General features: G+C 42.3%; 1 protein-coding gene across 2 annotated transcripts in view; it reads left to right on the top strand.

Moving 5' to 3' along the window:
* Positions 1 to 6,919, top strand: part of PPP1R14D (protein phosphatase 1 regulatory inhibitor subunit 14D) — a 35,931-nt gene extending 29,012 nt beyond the window's left edge. The window contains exons 3-4 of one of the 2 annotated variants that reach the window (XM_040332733.1): positions 1,074 to 1,106; positions 6,374 to 6,918. In XM_040332733.1, the coding sequence (XP_040188667.1) occupies positions 1,074 to 1,106; positions 6,374 to 6,442 (102 nt within the window). In that variant the 3' untranslated portion in view covers positions 6,443 to 6,918. Of the gene's footprint in view, positions 1 to 1,073; positions 1,107 to 6,373 lie in introns of both variants that reach the window. The other variant, XM_040332734.1, reaches the window with a different exon arrangement.
* Positions 6,920 to 14,360: the final 7,441 nt, after the last annotated feature.

Here is a 14,360-nt window from a genome sequence, read left to right as displayed (position 1 = left end):
ACTCACTCTGCTAACAGGCTGTTGAAATGTTAATTGATCTAGTGTGTTGTGTGAAGAAGCCCTGTGGTTACTGTTTACAGTGATTAGAAGGGGCTCAGGTTAATTATTCTGATTGCTTCATTGTGGTAATTATCTCTTCTATATGCGGGGCGAAGCTGTCTAGATAATGTATTCTGTTACACCTAGTAATTAACTCCACTGATGTCATTATCTAAAGAAAATGTGTTTTCAGAGTCGGCTCCGAAATGTCTGCCCATGATCTGTATGGAAGCCCCAGTGTGAGGGGGGCGGAGATTTGTCATTGTAACAGTTTTGGAAATTACATATAAGCTGTGTGTTATACCATTAAAGTCTGTCTGGTTCCAGCATTCAGCCTTGGCTCATGTGTGGATGATTCTGTGATGTTCTGTTATGGGAAGAAGGGACTGTTTGACGGGGATATCATACCAATACCGTCACACAAGTTATTTACAAATACAGACAGGACAACATCCTTATATGTGTGTAGTAGAAACCACAGATCAAATGCTCACCCGAGAAGGGAAGTTCCGCTTGTCTGCCTCCTTCCCCCTCCTCTTTAAGTTTTCGCACATAATTTTTTATGGGGGAGGGGGTATTTGGTTTTAACACTTCTGGTCTGACACTTTCCCATTTCGGTCAAATCACTACAGTAATCTGTGCATAAATTCATCACCTCCTCATGAGGGTCACCAGAACTATTGTCCCCATTGGAAGATTTTCCCTCGATTGCTATTCTGGTTGCCACCCAAAATGTGGGGTTTTCATTCACTTTCACTCATGGTGATAACAGAGAGAGGGTAAATGACAGGTGTCAATCTGAAACTGAAAAAAATCCTTTAGTTATACTTTCAAAATAAAGGAACTTTATTGATGAGGAGAAAGGTGTGCAGTGACATTTTGCGCTTCCCTTATTATGAATTTCATTGTATAGTGATGCGGACTAGATATTAGATGGAGTTGATACATGATCTAATATGTACAATAAAACGTATAAAAATGGTTCTTGCTGGAAGTATGACACAAGATTATACTTTATATATTTGTTTTGCCAGGATATCCTTCAAGAATGTATCAGACCTACACAAGTAAGTTACACTGATTTAAACATGTACATTTTCAAGTAAAAGGTACCTTTTTAACAGGGCTAGTGCTACCGCTAGGCAACCTAGGAAGCCGCCTAGGGCACCCTGCTGCCTAGGGCGCCCGTCCACTGGTGTTTCTACTCTCTTCTCTCTGCAGCAAGCAACTAAGGCCGCGTACACACGATCGGTCAAAACCAATGAAAACGGACTGAAGGACCTTTTCATCGGTCCAAACCGATCGTGTGTAGGCCCCATTGGTCAGTTAACCTTTGGTCAAAAAAATGAGAACTTGCTTTAAAATTGAACCGATGGACTGGTAACCGATAGGTCAAAACCGATCGTTGGTATGAAAAACTATCGGTTAAAAACCCGGGCATGCTCAGAATAAAGTCGACGCATGCTTGGAAGCATTGAACTTCGTTTTTTTTCAGCACGTCGTTGTGTTTTACGTCACCGCGTTCTGACACGATCAGTTTTTTAACTGATGGTGTGTACGCACGACGGACCATCAGTCAGCTTCATCGGTTGATGGGCGTTGGTGAGGCTGCATTTGATGGGAGCTGGTGAGGCTGCATTGATGAGCGCTGGTGAGGCTGCATTGATGGGCACTGGTGAGGCTGCATTGATGGGCGCTGGTGAGGCTGCATTGATGGGCGCTGGTGAGGCTGCATTGATGGGAGCTGGTGAGGCTGCATTAATGGGCGCTAGTGAGGCTGCATTGATGGGCGCTGGTGAGGTTGCATTTGATGGGCGCTAGTAAAGCTGCATTTGATGGGTGCTGGTGGGCTGCATTTGATGGGCCCTTTATTAAAAAGGTGGGGTTTACATGGGCAGGAAAGAGGGGGTGAAGTCAGGGGTGGAACTTAGGGGTCAAAAATCCTTCCAACAACCCTTTGCATCAAATTAACCCTCTAGCCATCAGAAAATGCATAAAAAGTACAATAAGTATTGTTGCTTGGACCTTACTTTTATTTTTATTCAGTTTTCTTAAAGGGAAAGTACAGTAGTACACCCAGGAGTATGTATTGTTCAAAATGTGTTTTATTTAGAAAAAAAAAGACAGGTAAATGTGAATTATTGCTTATAAATTGTTAACCTTTACTGTTTTGTAGCCAGTAGGTGGCAAATGTAGGTCTGGTACTCCAGGCTTTCAGATTGTTTACTTCTATACTGTGTGTACAGCGCGGAATAGCAGGATCCCAGTTTAAATACACACCTGATGCCCTGTACACACGATCGGTTCATCCGATGAAAACGGATCGATGGATTTTTTCATCAGATATCCGATGAAGCTGACTTTCATCAGTCTTGCCTACACACCATCAGTTAAAAAAACGAACTGTGACGTAAAACACAACGACGTGCTGAGAAAAATGAAGTTCAATGCTTCCGAGCATGCGTCGACTTGATTCTGAGCATGCGTTGATTTTTAACCAATGGATTTCCCCACAGACGATCGTTTTTTTTCTATCTTTTTTTAACCATCGGATCATCATTTAAAACAGGTTCTACGTTTTTTCACCGATGGGGAAAAAACTGATGGGCCCACACACGATCGGTTCGTCTGATGAAAACGGTCCATCAGATGAACCGATCGTGTGTACGCGGCATTAGTCTGCAGGTGCAGTCAAAAAGTGAACCGCCTAATGATGGGCTTTCTTATTAGACAGCCCAGCTTTCACTCACTGCACACATAAAACACTGAGGTAACCTGTATTAAATGTTTATATGTAAAATAATGATATTAATAAACACTAAAATAATATACAATATCAGTTTATAAACCTTAACAGAGATGAATGTAAAATTCGTCAAAAAACACTATACAGTAAAACCTTGGTTTGAGAGACAAGAATATTGTTTTAATAAATTTTGCCTTGATATACAAGCATTGTCTTGATATAAAAGTAGTGTCATGTCACAACTGAGTACAAAGAAGAAGAGCTGAGCCTCTAGGTGTAGCAATATGGTTACATTTAATGAAGGTACAACATTTAGCAACTTATTGCTACACTTAGAGGTGCCTCTCTTCTCTTTTATACCCTGTAAAAAAAATGCTTTGATATACAAGTGCTTTGGATTACAAGCATGTTTCTGGGACGAATTATGCTCGCAAACCAAGGTTTTACTGTAATTTCCCTTTAAAAGAGCCACAGATTGGCCTAATACTGTCTTCAGCAAAAACACAACTATAGCTTGTGTGGCAATGCACAAATATACTGCTGGAGACGACAACATTTTTGTTCTTGTGAATTCTAAAGTGATACTTTTTTGCTCTTTTTTAATTAAAGCTCAATTAACACTGCATTTATTTTTTGGCCCGTGGGCCAGAAATAGCCCTTTGCTCATCTTTGGAGCACTGACACTAACACTAACAAAGGGGCACTATTCCCCTGAACTGACACCAAAACTGGGGCACTATTGCACCCACTGACAATAGGGATGGGTCACTATTCATCCCATCAATACCAAATGATGGGATACCATTTCCTCCTCCTACTAATCAATATTTAATTTCCCTACTCCCACTGACAACCAAGCCTGAGGCATTTTTTTTAGTCCCACTGACACTGGAGCATTTTCTTCTCCCACTGGCCACAGTCCCACAAGAAAAGGGAGGTTGGGACTTTAGATGAGGCAATTGACGAGTTGAGGTTAGGTTGTAAAAACATTTAATTAGCATAGATGGTTAAATTGATACATAGCAATTCTGCAAAGACAAGTAAAAACCATGCATTTCATTTATTTACATACATGCATACAGAACAGAGCATATACATCAAGGGAACATGATTACATACATATTGGCTTTGTGGCACAGAATATGGAATGAATTGATAGGTAGATGTTTGTCATAAATGCATAGACATGTCACCTGACTGGCACACCGCAATATTGTAAAAGATATGTGGACAGTATAAACATCATTGATTGTAGCGAGTGGGACTAGATATATTCCTAATAGCAGGCATATGACTGCATCCTAGATGTCCGATGCACTTTGTGTATAGCACACCTTCCTCAGGGGCGAGTGCTCAAACATATCTACAAAATATAGGTTATAATTAGTCTAATATGGCACCAAGAGTAACAGGCGGGAATGCAAGATAGGGGGGGCCAAAAATTGGTAACCCAGGGTCGGACTTTTGAGGCACAGTAAACAACGGAGAATATTCATGAAAAATTACAAAATGTATTGAGAAAAGCACATGGTACATAGAGAGCATTTAGAAAGAATTAAAAAACATATATATGGAAATACATGGTGTACAGTGAGCCCTTGTGTGTCAACGCATTTCGCTGTTAAGCTTCATCAGGACACAAACTAGGTTTGTTGGTAGCAAGAAAGAAAGGGAGTCTCACTATCTTGTGGGAGAGTAACAGCCTTGTTCACAGGATTCAAAAAAGTTACATCCGAAAAGTTAATTCCAGTAATATCCAAAAGATTAGATTCAATGGTGTATTGTGAAATAATCATAAGGGCCAGTGGCTCATATATTCCATATAGAGGATCTCCTCGCCCAATTTTTCCCAACAGAACATAAAGAAAACCAAGCAGGGGAAGGTGGAAGAGGGATGAGTATGGACAGGCGACCGGAATAGGGGTAAATATATTCCTTGGGTCCAAGTTCAATCAGCCTTCAAACAAAGACCGTTCAACTGCATACAAACAGGATTGTACAATGTAGTCCAAACAAATAGATCCCATTGAGACCATTATCAATGGTGAAAGGTCGAAATAGCCCCCTGGAGAAAAGCCATATGCTAGTCACTATGGGCTAGTCAATCCTGGGTACTTACATGAAATAGAGTACATTGGTGTAGGGTGAGTATGGAAGCCAGGGCTAGAAAGGTTTGTCTCTACAGAGAGATGAGGGGGTCTAAGGCCACACACCAGTGGGGCGCACATACACAGAGTCCCCAGAACAAAGATCAACAGTCTTCAAGGTGTATGCAGATGAGCAAAGATGAGAATATTCAACTGGCCTATGTTAAATAAAAATAATGTGTAACCTCCCTTTTCTTGTGTACCTGAACCAGGGATGGAGGCACATTTTTATGTGCATCATTTAAAGTCCCAAAAATTCCCCCCATATTTTCACTGGCCACAGTCCGGCCCCCTTAAAGTCTGAAGGTCAGTTATCTGGTCCTTTGTTTAAAGAGTTTGGAGACCTCTGTTCTAGACAAAAGTATGTGCCAAACGGTGGATAAAACCCTATGGCTGGCCATACACGGTTCAAATCCATTAATGGGCAGGCTAAATGTACCAAGTTAAAGGGGTGTTCCAGGCATTTTTCATGTTTATTAAAAGTCAGCAGTTACAAAAAGTGTAGCTGCTGGCTTTTAATAAACATGCACTGACCTGCTCCACGTTCCAGCGACGCGCCGTCCGGAGCTCCGCTCCTCTCCCACCCTCTCCGGCCAGCGTCCTTATTGCTACTGTGGGCACCCAGCCGTGACAGCTTTCGGCTTCACGGGCAGGCACTCACTGCGCATGCGCGAGCGGCACTTTCTGATTGGACAGACGATCGCCTGGGACCTGTCACATGTCCCAGTTGATCGCCTACAGGGAGGGGCCGTCAAAAGGCGATATGACGTATCGCCTTAGCGGCCCCTCGGCGGAAAGAGGAAGTGGGACAGGATGTCCCACTCCTCCTGAAGCTCCCAGCCCCCCACCCAAAAAAAATTTACATGCCAAATGTGGCATGTAAGGGGGGCGAGGAGTGGATTAAGCGGAAGTTCCACTTTTGGGTGGAACTCCGCTTTAATTGATCTGTCAACTTGGGTACAACCAGCCTGCCAGATTCTCTTGCAATTATGGCTAGCGACTGCTATGGCCTCTAGCAATAATCAATGTCTTTTCACAGCGGGGACAGCTTGCCCCGCCTGCCGCCAGGAGAAACCAATTGCTGATTCCCCTAGCAGCACTGTCTGTGTTAATGGGGGAATCCTGTGAATTTCTTGTTTGCAATCCATGGTTGCAGGAAAGATATTTCCACTGTGTATGGCCAGCCTAAGTCATGCTACCCACAATTAGGAAATCTGGGTGGAGCTGCTGTTAAGGTTTAATGTGTGTGTTATGGTAGAGTATATTAATTTGTAATAATGAATGGACAAATCAGTCAGATTCACTATACAATACATTCTCTAGGTACATTAAAATTAATCAAATGGACATGAAGTAAAGTTTGGGAACTCTCATTTGAAAATAATATCCTTGCTGCTTACTGCACCACTACCTTTCCTAGATTGTCAGTTTTGTATTTCAGGAATTCACAACGGAACTATTAGAGCGGTTAAAAGGATTGCGAAAAATTTCAGCCTTGCAACGCAAATGATGATCCCGAGAAACATTCCTAAGACTTCATTCTTCAGAAACCCATTGTGATGCTGCCAAGACAAAGCAGTGACAGTGAATTCTTGGACATAACTTTCATATTAGAGTTTTAATATGGCAATTCCAACTTGGTATATGAAAAAAGAAATGAGAAGATACTGAGTTTTTTATGTCGATTACCCTTTTCGTACTTCACTGAGCCTGATGGCAGCACGGCAAATCCATATGATAGTGAAGGTGACTGCAGTAAAAACTGTAAAAGAAGCTGACCTCCAACATATCCACCATAATGCTTCTAATGACCACTGCTTATTGAAAACAGCCTGTTTAATATGACATCATGGAGCACTTTACATCAGTTCTGAACACATGCTTATCTTTAAGTGATGGAAAATACAGCGGTGTATTCATTTTCAATTTAGACAATAGTAATTGAATGTTATAAACACAATTTCCAGCTATGACTAGTAATGCCTTGTACACACGGCCGGACTTTTTCTCGGAAAGTCCAGCCCTGTGTAGCCTCCATTGGACTTTTTTTGTCGGAAGTCTGACGGACCTTAGATAGAGAACCTGTTCTCTTTCTTTCCGTCAGACTTCCAACGGACTCACAGCGGACTTTTGCATGGTCAAAAGTCCGACCGTGTGTACAAGGCATTAGTGTCTTTTTTCCAGAATCTGCCTGCCTTCTCGTAGCTACGAATAAGTTAACAGCATATACTGTATGAATTCTGGAAGAGAAGGAAGTTGCTGTTAGATCCAACCTCAGTATGTGCTGTGGCTTGTAGTGGCTATATGAAAATCAACAGAAGAAAGACATTAGTTTCCTTTTTTCAAGCATTTTTTCAACTGGTGAAGCTACTGGTAGAACACTTCCTGTCCTAGGGTCATAGTCCTTACTCACTGTACTATAACTATAGAGGAGCAACACTGTCACCCTAGTGCAGGACTACATAAAACCTTTCCCTCCCATCTTCTCCTTAAAGACTACGTTCACCTTAGAAAATAGCCTGTGCAGTCAAGGGGTCCCAGTAAGTATTAAAAACTGTGCAGCTTTGTAAAATGTTCATAATTGTTATTGCCTTACCTGCAGTGGCGGTTCGTCCATAGAGGGCGCTGGAGCGCCGCCCCCCTCTGGCTCTGACCGCCACTGAGTCTAATAACATAGATTCATGCATTGCACGAATCTATGTTATTTTCGCCGCTGCCGCTGTTCTATTCAGATGGCCGGACATGAGCGCTGACCATCTGAATAACGACAGCTGGTTGGCTGTACGGAAGGGCTTTCTGAGTACACCCCTCGGGTCCCCGGGAAGCTTATCCTCGGAACGCACAATTAAAGGGCACAGTGACATCAATGGGCACAGTGGCAACAATTGGCACAGTGACGACAATTAAAGGGCACAGTGGTGATAATTGGCACAGTGGCGACAATTGATGGCACAGTGGCTGTGTTTGATGGCATGGCACAGTGGCTTCATTTGATGGCATGGCACAGTGGTGACAATTGATGGCACAGTGGCTGCGTTTAATGGCATGGCACAGTGGTGCGAATTGATGGCACAGTGGCTGCGTTTGATGGCATGGCATAGTGACTGCATTTGATGGCATGGAACAGTGGTGACAATTCATTGCACAGTGGCTGCGTTTGATGGCATGGCATAGTGACTGCATTTGATGGCATGGCACAGTGGTGCGAATTGATGGCACAGTGGCTGCGTTTGATGGCATGGAACAGTGGTGACAATTGATGGCACAGTGACTGCGTTTGATGGCATGGCACAGTGGTGACAATTGATGGCACAGTGGCTGCATTTGATGGGTACAGTGAGGCTGCAATTTTTTTTTCCGTTTGCCCCCCCCCCCCCCCCAAAATGTTGAGCACCAGCCGCCACTGCTTACCTGTAGTCCATTTGAAAACCATTGGTCTTTGCTCCTGTAATGCTGGGAGTGGGATTCCAATGTTTTTTAGGTCCTGACAAGAGCTGAAACAATGTAACTGATAAAAGTCAGCACAGCCAGAGAGCACATTAGGATTTAGCTCACCAGTTTTCTAGTATGATCAACAAGTATTTTTTTCACTGAGTCTCCATTGTTCCCACTGCCAGGTGAGTCTCCACTGTTCCCACTGACACTGCACACTGATGGGTGCAAGCCCCGTACATCATAGAAATCCCAACATAAAGAACTATGATTTAGCGCCAAGAATGGCATGAAACACATTAGTTGTATGCTGTTCCTCATTTGTACATTGTGGATTGTCATTGTGAATCAATAAATGTGATTTTATGGAAATGTGGACAGCCATACTTTTTTTCACATTGACTTTTTCTTTTAATTGTCAAACAATTATAATAAAACACTTTTAATTGGATATTCATCACATTAAAAGGGAGAAGTTTATTGTTAATACACTTTGCTGTTACCTGTCCACAAGTATAGAGCATTAAAATGACTTCCAAAAAGTACAGACATAGTTAAAGTCAGGTAGTGACATCGCTTCCAGTGAAGATGAGCAAGTTATGGTACCTCCCTGGCGGTATGATTATTTCAGATTTTAGGTGCTGAAAGCGGTACCATTATTTTGCATGGAAATTTGGCGTTTTACATGGTAGGCCTGCAATTCTTAGGAATAACTCACTTAAATCTGTCCAAACAAGAGTCTAGTAGACATCTCGGTTATGATAAAGTTTGAAAAACAAAATCATAAATTATAATATAATAAATAATTATAACAAATAATAATGTAATTATAATAAAAATTATTCAATAATGTAATCAAATCAAAAACACCGAAATTTGCTCATTTGCAGAATTGTCGCTGTCATTACTTTTATTGTTTGATGACGAATTTCCCCACAAATCACGATCGCTCAATTCTGCAAGTGATTCTAATTTATTATCGCTGTTTTCTAGCTGCTCTAAAACCACTTTTGATGTAAAGGGACACTTTTTGGTTGCTATGGACAATCTACAGTTTCCAGGCAAAAAGAACAGTTTTTATTATATAAAAGTGCATGCAGGACACTGGGAAGACCACTAGGGACAAAGGGGGGTGTATTTATTTAATACAGTACTGTAATCTATACGATTACAGTATACTGTATGTATTGTGTGTATTTACTTTTTTTGAATTTGGCGCCGATCTCTGCCCCTGTGCGTCGTAACGTCGCAGGGAATGGAGCTCAGCAGCACTCGGGCACTGTGAATCGAGCGGGGAGGCATCGTAGGATCCAGGGACAAGGTAAATAAACTCTGCCTGTGGACACTGCGAGGCGATCCCGAGTCTGGCTCGGGGTTACCGCTTTTGGTTCTGAAATTCCACCCCGAGCCAGACTCGGGAATACCGCTGAGGGGGTTAAATAACAACTGTACAAAGTACAACATTAACTACATTAAATACAGAACCCCTCAAAAATAAGAAAATAAGTATAAGTGACAAAACTCACCAAAATGTCCAAAAATACAGTATATAAAGAATGTAAATAAATCCTAAACAATGAATGTGAAATATAACATGTACCATCCCATAGGATGTATTTCTTAAGGCTGAGTTTCCAGATTATATTATCACGCTGAAGATGGGAAAGCCAAGTATATCACTGGGATGATATTTATCGATTCAGATAGACTATTATGTGTTGGTTTTAATCCTTTTATGTGAGTGTTCTGGAAACTTTTAAGCAATTTTTTTGCAAAATGATTTTTATTGAGTTTAACAAAAATATACACAACAGCACAAACAAAATAGCCATCGACAGAGAAACAAAAAAGTATGGTACAGTAAAAAATAAAAAACGTAGCAAAACATTTGCCTCGTCAATAATGCACATTCTAAAGCCTCCATCAGGAGGAGAGTGGGTGTCAAGACCAGTCCATGTCATTCCATCATTGTGAGGATACAAAGAAATGTCCAGTGACACTGGAGCCAAGTGGTCTATATAAGTGCAGCAGCTGCACTAGTCCATTGCTGTCTGATCTGCAGCTGTACCTGTGTTCCTATATCTGATCCTGCTGACTTCTGTGTTTGACCTGACTTGCTCCTGACCTTGCTTGATCGCTACCTGACTTTACCTGCCTCTGAACTTTGCTCTGCCTTCTGCTTATCTGCTTGATCTCATGTTGCCAACTTCTGCCTGTACCCTGATAATTCCTTGCCTGGCATCTATTCATCTGTTTCCGACCTGGCTTGTCTGACCTCCCATCCTGTTGTTCATCTGGCCTGCCTGCACCTGCTACCAGCCGCTATCTACTGATGCTTGCTGTCTACTAGCCCAGGGTCATCTACTGTTCCAGCTATCCAGCCAACTCTGGTGATGCACCTGCTAAGCATCACTACATACAGCAGAAGACTACACAGGCACCCATAACCGCACTCTCGTGACCACTGTCGCAACATTAGTGGTCCCTGAGCCGGGGCTGTACGAGAGGCCTTGCTCTGCATATCAGGCTCAGCCACAAGGTACAGTACGTGACAGAAACATCCATCATAATACATCAACGTGAATGAAATAAGGTAATGGTACACTTGTTCTGGTTAAAATAAGTACACATAGTTATTGCAAAGCATTAGGAAATGAGCAATAAGAGCACAATAACTCAATCAGAAACTGTACTAGTAGATGAGATACAACCACCCCACACCTTTTCAAACTTGGTAAGCTGCTTCGTAAAAAGGGACTACTTTATTCACAAAAGATTTCCATACCACCAATGTTGGCACAGAGGATTTCTTCCATAATAAGATAATCAACTTCCTAGTTTTAAGGTCTTTACAGATAGTGGATAGATTGGTCAGCGAATCATTTTGGGTTAATAATTCCAGGTCGCTGGGTTCGAGGCTAATATGGCCAGATCCAAATTGGGACAGAAAAGCATCTCTCTGTTGAATATATCTGACAAAAATGTGTGTTAGATAAGTGGTACTGCCTTTTCAGATCATCAAAGGTCATTAGTCATTAGGGAACAGTGAGATACTATATGTTGTAATGTCTTTATTTCATATTTAGTCCATACCACTGGGTCAGTTCAGTTTAATCATAGAATTGTGACAAATTTGGGCTTCTCCACAATGGAATATAGGGGGGACAACTGATCAGAGCCAGCTAGTGTAGACCCATGCACCACATGCCATGCTCTAATGACTGAGCGCATAGAGGAGGTAAGACAGTAGGGGGATTTCAAACCTCTATATACTAAGTGATGAGGGCCTCTTACAATCCCACATAGGCCGCCACTAGAGACTCTAAAGCATCATTGAAGGGAGTAACTTGCCAGTGGTGCGCAAAAACAAATTGACCAGCCAGGAAATATTTGTAGAAACTAGGTCAATTCAAGGTAAGTTGTCCCCAGTGCCACAGAAATGAAGACAACAGACTGTCAATAGATTTGAATATTCATTTGGGGATCCACATAGGGGAATTTCTAAAGACATATATAATAAACAAGGGCAACATTTTCATCTTAATTAAATTGATCTTACCAATTAGCAAAAGTGGAAGGTTTTTCCAAGTAGTCAATTTGTGTTTTAGAGTAAGAAAAGGGGAGACATTCAGGGTAATATAGTCTGCCACTGAATTTGTTATCAGCATCCCTAAATACCTAATCTGCGTAACCCATTGAAGAGAAATAGTTGGGTCTACATGTCCTGGCACAGGGTGAGAACGTAAAGGTAGAATTTTAGATTTAGTCCAAGTCACTTTCAAGCCAGAGACTACAGAGAAGCTGTCTAAAGCCTCATACACACACTTAGATTTTCAGACGACCGAACGTCCGTTTTTTGTGGCATGCTAGTCTCAAGTCGTAAGTGAAGAGGGTACGCACAATACGAAAAGTTTCGTAGGACAGAATACAATGTCAGAAGTGATGTAATGTGTTGAATCGTTTTGTATGTATTCTTTTTTTTCTAAAAATGTCTTTCTCTTTTTTTTTTTTTTTTCTTCCTCTTTCTTTCTTCTCTCCCTCTTCTCTTTTTATTTCTCTATCTCTCTCCATCCTCTTTTTTCTCCTCTGTCTACTCTCCTGTTCTTTCTAGGGGGACTTGCATCAGGGATTCTGTCGTGTCAGACTGTGTATCTCCCAGGGAGGTTGCCCTTGTGTATCTGGGTGAAGCGGGAGATGGGGATAGGGAAGGGTCTAGGGAGCGAAAGAAGGGGCACTATATCCTGACCAAAATAAAGGGACTGTAAGGAGACCATGTATGTGTTGTGACATGTTTGTTAGTATATATTGTGTAAGAATGTTATGTCAATGATAGTTGTTTGTCAATGAAAATTATATAATAAAAATTTTAAATGGAAAAAAAAATAAAAATGTCTTTCTCTTACGAAAAACGTAATAATGAAACGACAACTGGACGTTGAGTTCACATCCGACAAACATTTTATAGTCTGTACATCCAGCTTTTGTCTGCCGAAAAAGCAAAATCGGCTGTCGAAAGCACCATACTAACGATCCTAAAATCTTCAGACAGCTCGCCGTACAAATTTTTCCATCCGATTTTCGTATTAAGATACATATGATAGAATGACCAGGCCATTTTTTGTAATACGACACTTTGTTACTTGATGCGGTCCTGTCCTTTTTTTCCTACAAACTATGGGATATTTTTATTTATTTATTTATTGCTAGTAATGGCGGTGTTCATCGACTTATAGCGGTACTGCGACATTGCAGCGGACAAATTAGACACTGAGTGACACTTTTTTGGGGACCAGTGACACTAACACAGTGATCAGTGCTAAAAAAATATGCACTGTACTAATGACACTGGCAGGAAAAGGGTTAACATCAAGAGCGATCAAAGGATTAAATGTTTCCCTAGGGAGTGCTTTCTAACTGTGTGGGGGATGCTTTAACTGTGGGAAGACGTAAATCCGTGTTCCTGCTTAGCAGAAACACAAGCAGTGGCGGCCCGTCCATAGGGGGTGCCCGGGTGCCGCCCCTCCTCTTGTAGTCACAATTTTTTTACTAACTACTGCACTATGTGGCGCCGGCCACGTGCAGTATGGGAAGCACCACTTTAATGCAATCTCGAGATTGCAGACGTGGCGCTTCATTTGCGGGCTTTTGTCCCGCCTTGTGGCGCTTTCTGATGTGCCGAGTAGCTTCTGCCATCTGCCCGTCGCTCGTAGTATCTATTACTACGGCTGGGCAGTTTGATTGACATCTGAGTAAAATCATGATGTCACTTCCTGTTTTCTCTCTCTCATTGCGCCCGAGAGAGAGAAAACCGGAAGTATGAGGAGCAGACTCCATGGCCACTGCCATGGACAGAGGCTGCATTTGATGGGACAGAGGCGGCAATTGATGGGAGTGAGGCTGCAATTGATGGGACAGAGGCTGCATTTGATGGGACAGAGGCTGCATTTGATGGGACAAGTCACAGGCTGCATTTGATGGGATAGAGGCTGTAATTTATGGGACAGAGTCTGCAATTGATGGGAGAGGCTGCATTTGATGGGACAGGTCACTGGCTGCATTTGATGGGACAGGTAACAGACTGCAATTGATGGGACAGAGGCTGCATTTGATGGGACAGGTCACAGGCTGCATTTGATGGGACAGAGGCAGCATTTGATGGGACAAAGGCTGCAATTGATGGGACAGGTCACAGGCTGCAATTGATGGGACAGGTCACAGGCTGCAATTGATGGGAAAGAGGCTGCAATTGATGGGACAGAGGCTGCAATAATGGGACAGGTCACAGGCTGCAATTGATGGGACAGAGGCTGCAATTGATGGGACAGAGGCTGCAATTGATGGGACACAGGCTGCATGTGATGGGACACAGTCTGCATGTGATGGGACACAGTCTGAGAAATCCTCACTTCCTGTTCTTCTGTCTGTAACTACACACAGTAATGCAAGGCTTTCTCCCTGGTGTGGAGAAAGCTTCTTGAGGGGGGAGGGGGCGAGCA

Source organism: Rana temporaria, chromosome 13, assembly GCF_905171775.1.
Source record: "Rana temporaria chromosome 13, aRanTem1.1, whole genome shotgun sequence".
NCBI classification, from domain to species: Eukaryota; Metazoa; Chordata; class Amphibia; order Anura; family Ranidae; genus Rana; species Rana temporaria.
This window is presented reverse-complemented; position numbering and strand designations above follow the sequence as displayed.